The sequence below is a fragment of the Hemitrygon akajei genome, chromosome 23 (genome assembly GCF_048418815.1).
Source record: "Hemitrygon akajei chromosome 23, sHemAka1.3, whole genome shotgun sequence".
Taxonomy (NCBI): Eukaryota; Metazoa; Chordata; class Chondrichthyes; order Myliobatiformes; family Dasyatidae; genus Hemitrygon; species Hemitrygon akajei.
In genome coordinates this window covers 56,026,511-56,043,001 of record NC_133146.1, presented here as the reverse complement: position 1 = coordinate 56,043,001, position 16,491 = coordinate 56,026,511, and the positions used below count along the sequence as shown (strand labels likewise).

The 16,491-nt window shown below is 41.2% G+C and overlaps 1 protein-coding gene across 2 annotated transcripts in view; it reads left to right on the top strand.

The window, feature by feature from the left end:
* Positions 1-16,491, top strand: part of inpp5f (inositol polyphosphate-5-phosphatase F) — a 243,503-nt gene that overhangs the window by 197,872 nt on the left and 29,140 nt on the right. For both annotated transcript variants that reach the window (XM_073027701.1, XM_073027702.1), the window contains 3 exons: positions 259-383; positions 7,413-7,490; positions 9,442-9,562. In XM_073027701.1, the coding sequence (XP_072883802.1) occupies positions 259-383; positions 7,413-7,490; positions 9,442-9,562 (324 nt within the window). The remainder of the gene's footprint in view (positions 1-258; positions 384-7,412; positions 7,491-9,441; positions 9,563-16,491) is intronic.

The window sequence follows — 16,491 nt, the reverse complement described above, 5'->3', positions numbered from 1 at the left end:
AAAGTTATAAATGCCATAAAGCATACAGTATAACAGACTGACGTAAGGGGAATCCCTGGGTCAGGAAGGGAGGCAGATGGTTTGGGAAGGGATTGCAGAGTTTATGGTCCAGGCCACCACCAAACCCATTAACGTTGTTGATTTTTCAGTTAATGAGTTATCTTGCACTAATTGAAATTCTGGTCTCTGTTGACCTTGAACTAATTTGAAAATCCAGCATCGTATTCTGTTGATTTTGTTTCATCTCAATCTTGGCAGGTTATTGTCAGCCTGGTAGATCAGACCGGAAGAGAGAAAATAATTGGAGATGCTTTTCTCCGACACGTTCTGCTTTACAACAATCCCAACCTCACCTATGTGACCTTTGATTTTCATGAACACTGGTAAGAATCAATAGTAGATTATAAATTGTGACTGAAAATCTGGCTGTTATCAAACTTGAGTGTTCTTGTGGTGTTGGCTTAAATTAGAATTTTGTGCAGCCACTATGAGTAATATTTGATTCCACCTCATTGCAACAGGCATTGCGATTTGAATTTAATCTTTGTAAAATGTGCATCATTTTTCTCCATCTTTGTAGAGCACTGGCATGTGACCACTTCTGTTCTCCCCTGACTGTGCGATTGATTAGATGTCAGCTTTTCTTACTAGAATTGCCATTTTCTGTTTAGCAAATTTAAAATAAAATTTTATTCCAAGTTGCTTCATTTAGAGGCCACAGATTTTAGTCCAACAGTGAAGAATATGGAATTTCATTAATTATCAAACAATGGAGTAATTAACAGATGAAAACGTAGAATCTCAATATTAGACCATAAGACGTAGGAGCAGAATCAGTCCATTCAGCCCATCGAGTATTCTACCTGCTGACTTACTATCCCTTTGAATTGCATTCTTCTAACTTTTCCCCGTAATCTTTGATGTCCTTACTAATCAAGAATTATCAACCTCCACATTAGGCCTACCCAATGGCTTGGCTTCCACATCCATCTGTGGCAATGAAATCCACAGATTAACGACCCTCTCACTAAAGAAATTCTTCCTCAGCTCCATTCTAAATGGTCTTCCCTCTATTCAGAGGCCTCTGGTCCGAGAATCCACCATCGCAGGAAGCATCGTCTCCACATCCACTCTGTTTAGGTCTTTCAGTATTCAGTAAGTTTCAATGAGAGCTTTCAAACTCTTCGCATACATTAATAACCCTTTCATTGCCAGAACCGTTCTCATGAACCTTCTTTGGACCCTCTGTAATACCAGTGCTTCCCTTTCACTTTTTCTGGGTGGTCTGATATGTCGTAAGTTGCTGCATGGTCACGTGTAATTAAGATTGAGTGTAGTGGAGTTGGGAAAAGCTCCCATGTACCCAGTGGAAAAACAATTTGTCAAATGCCAGTGTAATTCCCAAAACATTACTGAAATTTTCCATCTAATACATGAACATCCGAGCACTGAGATTGTTTTGGGCTGGGAAATGTTTTAAATGTTGGCCTTCACTTTTAGAATACTAAATGGAAATGCTGTAATCTTTTGATTACAGTCACTAGGATATGGTGTAAATATTTTTCAGTTGTCATCCATCTGTGGGGCTGTCAGAAGGTGTGGTTGCAGTAAAACAGGATGGTGATCTGTGAGAAGTTTCTATGTAAGATTTAAGCAATAAGCTCCATTAAAGTAATTACCATGATGAAGTCTGTGGTTTTTTTCCTTCAAACACCAGTGGAGCTCTGCACAGAACAGAATACAGTGCGGATGTACCGTGGAGAGCATTCTAACTAGCTGCATCACTGCCTGGTGTGGGGAGGTGTGGTGGGTACTGCACAGGATCAAAGTAAGAGTTGCAAAATGAGTCGGCTCCACCATGGGCACTAGCCTCTCTGATATTATCATGGAGATGCTGATGGAGTGATGCCTTAGGAAGGTGGCATCCATCATTCAGGACCCCCATCACCCTGGACTAGTCCTCTTCTCATTGCTACCATCAGGGAGGAGGTACAGGAGCCTGAAGGCACACACTCAACAGCTTCTTCCCCTCTGCCATCCGATTTCTGAATGGACATTGAACTGATGAACATGACCTCTCTACTTTTTTTTGCAGTACTTATTTAATTTAACTATTTTATATACATATATATGTATGTATGTGTGTGTACATACTATATATATGTATGTGTGTGTATATTATATACTGTAATTCACTTTTGTCTTTTTTCTTTATTATCATGTATTACATTGTACTGCTGTCACAAAGTTAACAAATTTCACAACATATGCCTGTGGTGTTATATCTGATTCTGACTCTGGACTTTTAAATCCCTCACTCTGTTCAAACTTGTTGTATCAACTTTGTAAAGCTGCCTCAAGTTTTCACAGAATTTGGTTCTCAAAATTCGGGCTATCAGATTGTATATTTTAAACAAAAGGCGTGTTACATCCTGTTAGATGTTACAAGAGGCAGTATACAGAATTAATTCTTAAGAGCAGCCCAAAGTTAATTTCAAAAAGAAACATGTCCTCCTGGTCACTTCGCATCTTTTGAATTTGCTGACACTGTCCCCTGGCTCTGTGCTTTTCATTGTACAGAATTTAAAATCAAGAGCATCTTCCAGTTATTGTGCCATGCACCTAGTTAAACGGCTGATTAAAGTCATAGTTAGGTTTGAGTCAAGTGAATGGTAAGGTTTGTATGTATTTGGATCGCATAACAATCTCAAAAGGTTAATGAGGTTTTCCACGAGTCTCCTGGAGCAAAGTATAAACTGAATGCTGAAATGATTTAAGTTCTCTTTGGAAGCAGAGTTTGAGTCAGGTCAGCAGCTAGTCTTCTGCTGGAGCCATAGAGCACTGCAGACCTTTCAGCCCATCTAATCCATGCCAAACTGTTGTTCTGCCTTGTACCACCAATCTGCACCTAGACCAGGAGTAACCAACCTGAGGTCCATGGACCCCTTGCTTAAAAAAGTGGTCCAGGTCCATGGCATAAAAAAGGTTGGAATCCCTCATCTAGAACATAGCCATCCTTACCCCTTACATCCATGTCCTTATCCAAAATTCTCTTAACTGTTGCAATTGAACCTGAATTCACCACTTCCACTGGCAGCTCATTCCACATTTTCAATACCTTTTGAGTGAAGAAGTTCCTCCTCAGCTTTCTCTTAAATATTTCACCTTTCACCCTTAACCCATGACCTCTAATTCTAGTCTCACCCAACCTCAGTGAAAAAGACCTGCTTGCATTTACCCTATGTATACTCCTCACAATTCTGTATACCTTTATCAAATCTCCCCTCATTCTCCACTGCTAGGAACAAATTCCTAACCAATTCAAACTTTAAACTTCGAAGTAAACTTATTTCAAAGTAGGTGTATATCAGCGTATAAAGTACAATCCTGGGATTTGTTTTCCTGGGAGCAATCTTTCCCTATAATGCAGATCGTCAAGTCCTGGTGACATCTTTGTAAGTTTTCTCAGTACTCTTTCAATCTTATTGATATCTTTCATGTAAGTAGATGACCAGAAATGCACAATTAATCCATATTAGGCTTCACCCAATATTCTATACAACTTCAATGAAACATCTGAACTCTTGTACTCAATACATTGATTAATGAAGGCCATTGTGACAAAAGCTCTTCTTATTACCTTAACTACCTAAGGTCACTTTCAAGGAATTGTGGATCTGTATTCCCAGATCCCTTTATTCTACAGCACTCCTCTGAGTCTTGCTCTTCCCTGTATATGTCGTACCCTGGGATGTCCTCCCAAAGTGCAACACTCACACTTGTCTGCTTTCAACTCCTGCTGCTTTTCAAGCTTGTCCCGATCCCACTGCAAGCTTTGATAGCAATCCTTACTGTCCACCATGTCTCGGTGTTAGCGTCATCTGCAAATTCACTGATCCGATTTACCACATTATCATTCATATACATAAAGTGCCTATATTTTTGGGTACGCCTATGTACCTTGTTGATGCAAATATCTAACCTGTTAATCTGTAGCAGCAACTCAATGTATAAAAGCATGCAGACATGGTCAAGGGGTTCAATTGTTGTTCAGACCAAACATGAGAATGGGGAAGAAATGTGATCTAAGTGAATATGACCGTGGAATGATTGCTGGTGCCAGATGGGGTGCTTTGAGCATCTTATTTGCTGCTGGTTTGGGAATTTCACTCATAACAGTCTCGAGAGTTTACAGAGAATGGTTCGAAAAGCAAAAAGGCATCCAGTGAGCAGCAGTTCTGTGGGCAAAAACACCTTGTTAATGAGAGGTCAGAGGAAATTGGCCAGTCTGGACAGGAAGGCACCTCATTACAACAGTGATGTGCAGAGGAGCATCTCACAGCAAACATTGAAGTGGATGAGCTTCTGCAGCCAAGACCATGAACATACACTCAGTCACCACTTCATTAGGTGCTTGTGGGCATACTCAGTAAATCCAAGAACCATCACAGAGTCAATGAAAGACCATCTTCAACAGGCTGAACAAGCAAGCAATGTGTAAAAGACAGCTAACTGTGCAAATACGAAATAAACAAATATATAAATACAGCACATAAACAAGCAAGCAATAAATATTAAGAACATGAGATAAAGAGTCTTTGAAAGTGAGTCCATAGGTTGTGAGAACAGTTCAGTGATGGGACAAGTGAAGTTGAGTGTTATGGTTGGTGTTCATCTAAATCTGGTTAAATTTATTTCACATTTTGTTAAAATGTTTCCAAATTGAGATTTGAATTCCCATTGACATGGACCATATGTTGTGCGAGAATCTGTACAGATTTTCTTATTTAATATATTTGCAATCGTTCCAGGAAATGTATTGTTGACTGGAAAGGCAGAACGCCTATCAGTTTACAATCTGGTTGACTTGTTTATAGCTGGTTAATTTGATGTATTTCCTGTCCTGTGGGGAATCCCAGAGACTAATGCAGCAATGTGGAATGGAGAATATTCAAAACACTCACTGTATTTAGAGTAAGCCGCTGCGTTTAGAAACATAGAAAAGCCTACAGCACAATACAGGCCCTTTGGCACACAAAGCTGTGCCGAGCATGTCCTTACTTGAGAAATTACACCTCGGGTTATCCTTAGCCCTCTATTTTTCTGAGCTCCATGTTTCTATCCAGGATTCTCTTAAAAGACCCTATCGTATCTGCGTCCACCACAATCGTCGGCAGCCCATTCCACACACTCACCACCCTTGGTGTAAAAAAAAATACCCCTGATAGCTCCTCTGTAGCTACTTCCAAGCAGCTTAAAACTGTGCCCTCTCATGTTAGCCAGTTCAGCCCTGGGGAAAAAGCCTCTGACTTTCCACATGATCAATGCCTCTCATCTTATGCACCTCTATCAGGTCACCTCTCATCCTCCATCGCTCCAAGGAAAAAAGGCCGAGTTCACTCAACCTATTCTCATAAGGCATGCTCCCCAATCCAGGCAACATCCTTGGAAATCTCCTCTGCACCCTTTCTATAGTTTCTACGTATTTCCTATAGTGAGGCGACCAGAACTGAGCACAGTACTCCAAGTGCGGTCTGACCAGGATCCTATATAGCTGCAACATTACCTCGCGGCTCCTAAACTCAATCCCATGATTGATGAAAGCCAATACACCATACATCTTCTTAACCACAGAGTCAACATGCGCAACTGCTTTGAGTGTCCTATGGACTTGGACCCCAAGATCCTACTGATCCTCCACACTGCCAAGAGTCTTACCATTAATACTATATTCTGCCATCATATTTGACCTACCAAAATGAACCACCTCACACTTATCTGGGGTGAACTCCATCTGCCACTTCTCAGCAGTTTTGCATCCTATCTCAATGTCCTGCTGTGACCTCTGACAGCCCTCCACACCATCCACAACACCCCCAAACTTCGTGTCATCAGCAAATTTACTAACCCATCCCTCCACTTCTTCCTCCAGGTCATTTATAAAAATCACGAAGAGTGAGGGTCCCAGAACAGATCCCTGAGGCACACCTCTGGTGACCGACCTCCATACAGAATATGACCCATCTACAACTACTCTTTGCCTTCTGTGGGCAAGCCAGTTCTGGATCCACAAAGCAATTTCCCCCTGGATCCCATACCTCCTTACTTTCTCAATAAGTCTTGCTTGTGATACCTTGTCAAATGCCTTGCTGAAATCCATATACACTACATCTACTGCTCTACCTTCATTGATGTGTTTAGTCACATCCTCAAAAAATTCATTCAGGCTCGTAAGGCATGACCTGTCTTTCACAAAGCCATGCTGACTATCCCTAATCATATTATGCCTCTCCAAATGTTCATAAATCCTGCCTCTCAGGATCTTCTCCATCAGCTTACCAACCACTGAATTAAGACTCACTGGTCTATAATTTCCTGGGCTATCTCTACTCCCTTTCTTGAATAATGATACAACATCTGCAATCCTCCAAGCCTCTGGAACCTCTCCCGTCCCCATTGATGATGCAAAGATCTTTGCCAGAGGCTCAGCAATCTCCTCCCTCACCTCCCACTGTAGCTTGGGGTACGTCTCGTCCAGTCCCGGCGACTTATCCAACTTGATGCTTTCCAAAAGTTCTGCACATCCTCCTTCTTAATATCTACATGCTCAAGCTTTTCAGTCCGCTGTAAGTCATCTCTACAATTGCCAAAATCCTTTTCATAGTGAATACTGAAGCAAAGTACTCATTAAGTACCTCTGCTTGCTATCTCTTCTGGTTTTCTTCCTCCATTCTTTTTCAGTCTGTCCAAGGCTTACTTTACCCAATGTCTTTTGCACTCTGAAGTTATTTCTGGACTTAAGAATGATGAAATTTATACAGTGCTGTGCAAAAGTCTTAGGCATATATATATAGCTAGGGTGCCTTAGACTTTAGCACAGTACTGCATTTGTCACCGTGGAGCGGAGGGCGAGTTTGTAAATCTGGTGGATGTTGGGAATGGTGAGGGTGGAGAGCCACGGGTGGGGTATGGGACAGACGGCAGAGAGAGAGGGCTTGGCGCAGGTCCAGACACACCCAGCTCTGAAACACCAGGCAAGGTATTTGATTCCAAATGATAGGGCCATTGATCATTACAGTATGTCTCTCTGGTGCTTCCCGCTCCCTACCTCCTCCCTTCCTCTCTTCACAGCCATGCCCTCTTCCCGCTCTCAGAATCAGGTGTATCTTCACTCACATACGTCATGAAATCTTTTTTTTTGTGAAAAGTCTTAGGCACCCTAGCTATAGCTAGACTTTTGCACAGTACTGTGTAGCAAGGATTTATTGTGTGACCGCTGTTATTTCCATTAATAATAAGTGCACACAAAACTCCTCAGGCATCTTTACCATGACGTTTAAATTTTAGAATAATTGATTTGTTCTGAATCAGAAATTGAAATGTATTGATCTGGCTGCTTTTTCTTCCCCCAGTCGAGGAATGAAGTTTGAAAATGTGCAGACGCTTACAGATGCCATCTCTGACATCATCGCTGACATGAAATGGGGCTGGTTAGTGCTTTAATTTACTTCCATTCCAAAAAGAATGTATGATAAACAAGGTGCTCGTTGTACTAAAAAGTTTATAGAACTACAGGCTAGCTGTTTTCAATCATATTACGAACATTCAATCTTGACTTTTATCCAATGTTAATGCTGGTTAAACTCAAAATAATTTCCTCAGCAAGCTTCTGTTGCATTTGTGGCTTTTTTAAAAAGTAAAACAGCCGTGTACAGAATATTAATGTGAAATATTTTGTTCAGCACCTTGTACTTCCAACTGAGATATTGATAACTTTATTAGCATGGCTGCATCTGTCAGGAGTATGTATGTCTTCCCCATAAGGGCGTAGGTTTCCTCCAGGTGCTCCGGTTTCCTCCCACAGTCCAAAGATGTACTGGTTGGTGATTGTAAATTGTCCCGTGATTAGGATAGCGTCAAGTAGGTGGGTTGCTGGGTGGTTAAGGCTTGGAAAGGTCTGTTCCATGCTGTATCTAAATAGAAATGAAAAAATAAAATAAAATGCAGTTAGATCGGTCATCACAATAAGCATAGGCATAAGAGGGACTGCAGATGCTAGAAATCTAGAGCAATACACACAATGTGCTGGAGGAGCTCAGCAAGTCAGGCAGCATCTATGGATGGGAGTAAGCATTTGACTTTTTAGGCTGAGACCCTTCATCGGGACCGGAAAGAAAGGGAGAAGACAGAATAAGAAAGTGGGTGAGGGGAGGAAGATGTACAAGGTGGCAGGTGATAGGTGAAACCGGGAGACGGGGGGAAGTAAAGAGCTGGGAAGTTGATTGGTGAAAGAGATAAAGGGCTGGACAAGGGGGAATTTGATAGGAGAGGACAAAAAACCGTGGAAGCAAGGGAAGGAAGAGGAACTCCTGAGGGAGGTGATGGGCAGGTAAGGAGACAAGGCATGAGAGGGAAACAAGAATGAGAGGAGGGGGAGGAGGGACAATTGCCCCAAGTTCGAGAAATTGATGTTCATTTCGTTAGGTTGGAGGCCACCCAGATGGAAAATAAGGTGTTGCTCCCCCAACGTGAGTGTGGCCTCTTCGTGGCTGTGGAGGAACCTGTGGGCTGACATGTTGGAATGGAAGTGGGAAGTAGAATTGAAATGGGTGGCCTCCACTTTTTGTGGCGGAGAAAGCAAAGGTGCTCGATGGAGCGGTCTCACCGTAAGCAGATATTTTGAACGATGGAGGTTCTGCTGTCCAGGTGTTTCAGAATAAACCACTTAAACATAATAGGGATAAACTTGTCTATACTGAGGAACGACTGATAACCAATCTGCTGGAGGAATTCAGCAGATCAGGCAACATCTAAGGAGGGAAATGGGCAGCAATGTTCTAGGTTGAGACCCTTTATCTGGACTAAAAGATAGAAGGGTGATGGCCAGTATACCTTTTTATAAAGCCAGATTTTGTGTTGCTCCTGATTCCAACATCTGCGTCTTGTGTCTATTGAATGGCGATTAAGTTGGGGGCTAGTATATTTTTAGATTTGTCCATAATTTCCTTTTGAGCAGTGATGTAGTTGGAGAGCTCAGTGTTCATGAATATTCAGTTGATGTATTGTGAGAAGTAGGCAGCCTTTCATACACCACAGGATGTGTGTCATGATTTGCCACGTAATCTGTTTGAGGGACAAACAGCATCCCTGGAGGTGGCCCTTGCCTTTTAGCTCGGTGAAGCAAGATTCCCACACAGAATCTTATTGTCGAATAAAGAGCCTCTTTTGAAAGTCGCAGTTTCTGAGCCTGGAAACAGGAAATGTAGGCATTTCCCACTGATGAAAAGAAAACTAGAACAAAATCAGCAGATGATTAGTAGAGAACTAATTCTCTGATATTTATGGTCTTAGAGCAAGGGCTCTTTATTGTAGAATGTGTAATTAACCTAAACTGACTGCTGACCACAGCAAAGGCGACCCACTGTTGTTTTGTATTTGCAGGGTTGACCAGGCTGGAGAGATCTGTAAGCAGGAAGGGATCTTCAGGGTGAACTGTATGGATTGTTTGGATCGGACGAATGTGGTTCAAGCTGCAATTGCTCGAGTGGTCATGGAACAGCAGGTATGATATTGCCAGGAAAACATCTTATGACTTACCTCACAGAAAGTCTTTATTACTTTCTGAAAACTTGAAAAAAATGTTCAAAATAAATTTTTTATTTAAGTGGTGATATCAACATAAACAACCTTGAGATTTGTTTCCTTGTGGTCTGACTCAGTAAATCCAAGAACCAGTATAGAATCAATGAGGGTTGGCACTCACAGGACGGGCAGACAGATGGAAAAGCAACCAATGTGCAAAAGACAACAAAATGCAAATACAAGAAAGAATGAAATAATAATAATAATAATAAATAAGCAATAAATAGTGAGAATGAAGAGCCATTGAAAGCGAGTCCATAAGTTGTAGGAACAGCTCAGTGGCAGGTGAAGTTACCCCCTCTGGTTCAAGAGCCTGATGGTTGAAGGGGTAATAAATGTTCCTGAACCTTAAACATTCTCTGTACCCATACACAAAATGTAAAGTTTACTTAGTTGATTGTAACTCTATGACTTTGACAATCATTTTAATTCTGTCTTCAACCTCACACTGTTCATTTTACATATCCCTTGATTTGCAAGTCAACACTTGAAAAATCAACCATGAAGACATGCTAATTGGCATTACTGCAGAGATGTCATGTGCATAGTAGCTGATTTCATCGGGCATCCTATTAAAATATCTGCAGAGAAAAACATTTACAATAATCTTGTGTAACTTTTATTGTTCGTCATTACTTATTAACAGACAGGAATGTTGATCAGATGGCCATATCATCTACAATGCAACGCTGTCACACCAGCTGCTGAAAACAGGTGTTATTGTGAACAGTTTTGGGCCCCTCATCTTAGAAAGGATGTGCTGGTATTCGAGAGGGTCCAGAGGAGGTTCACAAGGATGATTTCAAGAATGAAAGGGTTATCATACGAGGAATATTCGATGACTCCGGGCCTGTACTGGCTGGAATTCAGAGGATAAGGGGGAATCTCATTGAAACCTTTTGAGTGTTGAAAGGCCAAGACAGAGTAGGTGTGGAAAGGATGTTTCCTATGGTGGGAGAGTCTAGGACAAGAGGGCACAGCCTCAGGATAGAGGGACGCCCTTTCAAAACAGAGATGCGGAGAAATTTCGTTAGCCAAAAAGTGGTGAATTTGTGTAATTTGTTGCCACATGCATTTGTGGAGGCCAGGTTGTTGGGTGTATTTAAGGCAGAGATTGAAAGGTTCTTGATTGGACATGGCATCCAAGGTTATGTGGAGAAGGCTGGGAACTGGGGTTGAGGAGAAGATATAAAAAAGGATCAGCCGTGATTGAATGGCAAAGCAGACTTGATGGGCCAGATAGCCTAATTCTACTCCTATGACTTATGGTCTTACACACTACTGATTTGAGCCACCAGCTAGTTGTTGACCAACTAGCTGGTTGGTCAACCAGCTCACTGGTTGACCTTCTTCAGCTGTTTGCTGATCATCTGTCGATATGATGGAAGGCCAACTTGTAACTCAGTCAACATAGTATTTTTGCACAAGAAAATCTGCAGATGCTGGAAATCCAAACAACGCACACAAGATGCTGGAGGGATTCAGCAGGTCAGTCAGCATCTATGGAGAAGAGTAAACAGTCAACGTTTCAGGCTGAGACCCTTCATCAGGACTGGGGAAAAAAATGGTGAGAAGTCAGAGCTAGAAGGTGGGGGAGGGGAGGAAGAAGTATAATGTAATAGATGAAAGCGAGTGGGGTGAAGTAACTAGCTGTGAGGTTGATTGATGAAAGAGATAAAGGGTTGGAGAAGGGGAATCTGACAGGAGAGGGTAGAAGACCATGGAAGAACAGGAAGGGGGAGGAGCACCAGAGGGAGGTGATGGGCAGGTAAGGAGATCAGGTGAGAGATGGGAATGGGGGAATTGTGAAGGTGGTGGGGGAGCAATTTCTGAAAGTTCGAGAAATCGATGTTCATGCTATCAGGTTGGAGGCTACCAAGATGGAATATAGGGTGTTTCTCCTCTAACAGGAGTGTGGCCTCATTGTGGCAGTAGAGGAGGCTGTGGACTGACATCGTTCAAGTTCAAATGTAATTGTCATTGAACCATACACATGAATAGAATGAAGGCAGCAAAACAGCATTCCTCTGGGGCCAAGGTGCAAACCACAGTACAACAGCCACACAGAGCACAAAGCACGTATAATTAATATTGTGGAAAAACGTACAGTCACAAACAAAAAAAAATAGCCCAGGTGTCTGAGTATCGTGGCCTGAAGATTGACAGTGCGTGGAATGTTACCCTGGAGCCAGGTTTCTACATGAGCAAGCACAGAGCAGTCCCTGTCACGTGTTGGTTAGTGCAGCCGCAGATGAACACGACGAAAAGGCCGTGAAGCTGAGTTGATCACATGCATGTATTTAACGTGATGAGATTGTGAAGACAATCTGTGTAATTTAGTCGCAGTGAAAATAGTCAACTGCAACAAGCATATCATTGAATGACGTGACTTGAGTTGTGAGGTATCGAACTCTGTTGCTTTAGTTTGGGTACCTTGAGCGGTTTGTTCAGGATGGAATAAAACTGGATTAAAGGCTTGGAAAATAGCGGCAAATTATAAAACTGCAAATGCAATCCCATTGTTCAGGAATGGATGAAGACAAAAAAAGTGACTATAGGCCTGTTAGCTTAACATCTAAACTGGCAAGGAACTCAAGATATCAAATCATATCAACATGGTTTTAAAGTTCAAAGTATATTTATTATTATCAAAGCACACATATGTCACCATATCAGACCCTGAAATTCATTTTCTTGTGGGCATACTCAGAAAATATACAGAATAATAACCATAACAGAATCAATAAAAGACCACCCAACTCGAACGTTTAACTAGAGTGCAGAAGACAACAAACTGCAAATCCTAAAGAAAGAAATAATGATAATAAATAAATAATAAATATCCAAGAACATGAGATGAAAGGTCCTTGAAAGTGAGTCCATTGGTTGTGGGAACATTTCAATGACTGGGCATGTGAAATTGAGTGAAGTTATCCTCTCTGGGTTCAAGAACCTGATGGTTGAGGGGTAATAACTGTTCCTGAACCTGAGGCTTTCTGTATTACCTTCCTCGAGGCAGCTGCGAGAAGAAAAAGTAAATGCTATTTGATAAATTTGCCCAGAGTTCTTTGAGGATTTAACAAGTAAAGTTGACAAGAGGGAACGTATAAATGTCATGTTTTTGAATTTTCACAAGGTATTTGAAAAGGTGCTACACCAGGCTAGGGATGAATGTAGGAACTAATGGCATGGACTGGAGACTAATTGTTGCATGGAATACGGAGACAAAATCTTTTTTAGGCTGGAAGGATGTAACTAGTGGTTCATTGGAAGGATCAACTCTTGACTCTTTTATGTTAATGACCTTGAAGGGGAGGCCATGCATAAGGTATCCAAGTTTGCTGAATAGGAGGAGGATAGGTTGCAGTGAGAATATTAGATCTTTGCATCTGGATATTGATAGATTGAGTAAGTGGTGATGACTTAGCAAATAGAATTTAACGTGGGGAAGTGAGTTGATGTTCTTTTGTAAGAGGAATCTACAGACAATGCAGGAAGACTGCAGTAGGATTAAGTACTGAGGATAGATCTAGAGGGTATTATGCATGAATTGCAAAATGTTAGACAGGAAATTGTGGTTAGAAAAGCAAGTTGCATATTGGCATTAATTCTAGGAAAGCTAGAGTTTAGAAATAGACAGCTACTGTATGTTACAGTTGTACGAGATGTTTGTGAGGGCATAGCTGGAGCACTGCTCACAGTTTTATCCCCTATCTTTATAAAATAAATACATACTGGTATTGAAGACTGTCCAACAGAGAATCACTGGGCTAATTCCTGGAATGCCTTAAAAGGTGCCACACAAGGCTGGTGATGAACATAGGAGCTAATGGTGTTAGGAGAAGTGTGTAAGCATGAATTGGAGACTAGTTGTTGCATTAGAACATTAGGAAGATTTTGACAAGACAGGCCACTTGGCCCAACAAAGCTTGCCGATGTCCTATTTACATAGTGTGTTGAAATAACTATCGAGTTTAGATTTGCAAGTCTCCAAGGTACTACTCTCAACTACACAACTAGATAGTTTGTTCCATGTGTCCCCAACTTGCTGTGTAAAGAAATGCTTCATGATGGTGGTCTGAAGTCTCGCCTGAACCAGCCCCGTGTCCTTGATGGTGGATTAATTTTGAAGTAGCGGCTGGCATCCACTTTACTTGTACCCTTAATGATTTTGAACATTTCTATCATGTCTCCTTTCATTTTATGTTTACTTAGGCTAAACAGATTTAATTCTTTAAGTCTTTCTTCATGGCTCATACCCTGCAGACCTGGAATGGGTCTAGTAGTCCTTTGAACTTTCTTTACTGCCTTCACATCTCTCATATGGCATACAGAGCCAGAAATGTTTTTCAGGCTAGAGTGCATTGTTTAGATACAGTTTATGTTCAGATATATAATATATATATTTTAGAAATATATTTTTGTGGGAGAATCTGAGAGGACATTGTTATAAGATAAGGAAGGGGTGGTCGTTTAGTAACTTCTCCCAGAATGCAGTTGCTAGAAAGTTGTAGAGATTAGATCTTGGGGTTATTTGAAAAGGAAATGGATAATTATGTGAAAGATCAGAGCCTGCCTGCAAGCGTACTGAGGCTGTGGCCTGAATCAGCTGCTGGTTTTGTGATTGTGGACGCACTTGCACCAACTTCAGTTCTGAATGTTATTTGCTTATTTTTATTGTTTGCACAGTTTTTCTTCTGCGCATTAGGTGTCTGAAAGTCTTTTTTTAATGGGTTCCATTGGGTTTCTTTGTTTTGTGGCTGTCTGTAAGGAGACATTTCAAGGTTGTATATAGTAGTTATATTGATATTAAATGTACTTTGAAATGAGGGCTTTTGGGAGTTGGTGCAGAAGAGGAGATGTGGAAGATAGCTTAGGTCTGGTGATGCAGGCTGGAGGAGCTTGGTGGCCTTGCCCTTTTTCCTGATGTTCTAGCCAACTTACTCCCCGACTGTATTGGAGGACCATCTTCGCCAGTGATGCAATGGGATAATTTTTCTGCTGCCAGTTTCTTAAAGGGATGTTCAACTAACGTTGGTCTGCTAGTGCTATCCAGATCCTTAAAGCTGAATTTAAAAAACACTGCCTTTCTGAACAATGGATCTTCTGCTCGTTCTATGCCACATTTCCTTGTTAGTAAGGTATTGAATCTTTTTTTCCGTGTTATTGCTTGGTATATCTTAAATGTTGCATTCAGTCCCAGATACATTTTAAGCTGGTCAATAGAGAGGCATTGAAATGAGTCAGATGAAGTGAATTAAGGTTCAGTTAATGAGATTCAAGATACAGATTTGCAATTTCAAACTTTATAACAAAATCTCAGTTGTGTGATATGTCCTTGAATGGGCAGTATGTTTGTACAATTAACTTTATAGCGGTGACAGGTATATTGATCATTTTTCTGGGTGCACTGTCTTTTATCTTGGAGGATGGTTTGTTCTAACCCTTGGTAATTTCTTTCAATGAAATGGTGGAGAAAATCAGTACAAGATGGAGACTCAATTCTGGGCAAAACACCTCATTTACCCATGTAGCTAACTGTGTACTATCAAACTGGTGCATTCTGTCTATCAGTTGATCGGTGCAGATTAGCACAGTGCATTCACAGTGGGATATGATCATTAAAGTTGATGCCTCCTAAACAATGTAGGCAAATATCCAAGAAATACCAGGTTTAAAGACGGGAGTCAATTGGGAAGAATGAAATGGAAGACAAAACCTGAGGAGGAGCATTGAGGCTGCAGACGTAGGGTATCCTTAGTCCAGATTACAAATGGAGTACTATCAGGGAAGTAGGCAGGAAGTGATCAGTGATACTTTGAATTACTATTAGATTCAGGACCAAGCCCAACATCAGTACAAATCTGTGTGGCAGCACAATTTAATTTAGCTAGTACATTTGATTGTAACTTGAGTGGATAATTGCATGGCTTTTCCACAGTTTCTGCTATTTTCCATCCATCACTCCCCTTTGAATTAATCCAACACACTTATGAAAGATTCTGGTTGCATAAATGAATGCAAGCTTTCTTTTCCAGGCCCTTCCAGCAAGGGGAAGAGAGTTTGCATTCATTGCGGGCTGATGAAGTGAGAATATTTTCCCTTCTGGTCTTGGCTGGAGATGATTGTAGGAGACATTTTTAACTTTATTTCTTGAATCATATTACAATTAGCTATGAACTTCCTGAAAATGGTGAAATTGGTTGAGGATCTGAGGGGGAAGGGTGGCTGGAATGGGGAATAGAAAGGTCTTTGCTTATTGCACCTTCCATTTCTGGTGGTGTGCCCAACGTAGTTGATGGTCCCTGAGTAACTGATGAAGAGAGACAATGGATTCAAGCAAATCTGAGTGTGAGCAGCTAATTTGGACAAATACTTTAGTGTTGTGTTTGGAGCTTTGGTGTCAGAGTCCCTGCTTTTCAAGTAAGTTATTAAATCAAAATACTTAGAAGCACTGTGGACGTTTTGGGCCGAGACCCTTCATCAGGCCTGATGAAGGGTCTCAGCCCGAAACCTCCACAGTGCTTCTCCTTATAGATGCTGCCTGGCCTGCTGTGTTCCACCAGCATTTTGGGTGTGTTGTTTGAATTTCCAGCATCTGCAGATTTCCTCGTGTTTGCAAATCAAAATACTTGCCTGTTTAACAATTTAAAGACTGTTTGAAGAAATGGAGTGATTTCTGTTCGTGTGCCTTGCTAGACAAATGCCATTATTCAATATCCCATCATTTGACTCAGATTATCCATGCCAGTTATATTAATCCTTTTACAAGCATTTGGAATTTCGGGTGCTTGTCTAAATATTTAAATGTTCTGAGAGTATCTGTTACTATCATCTTCTTGGGCAATG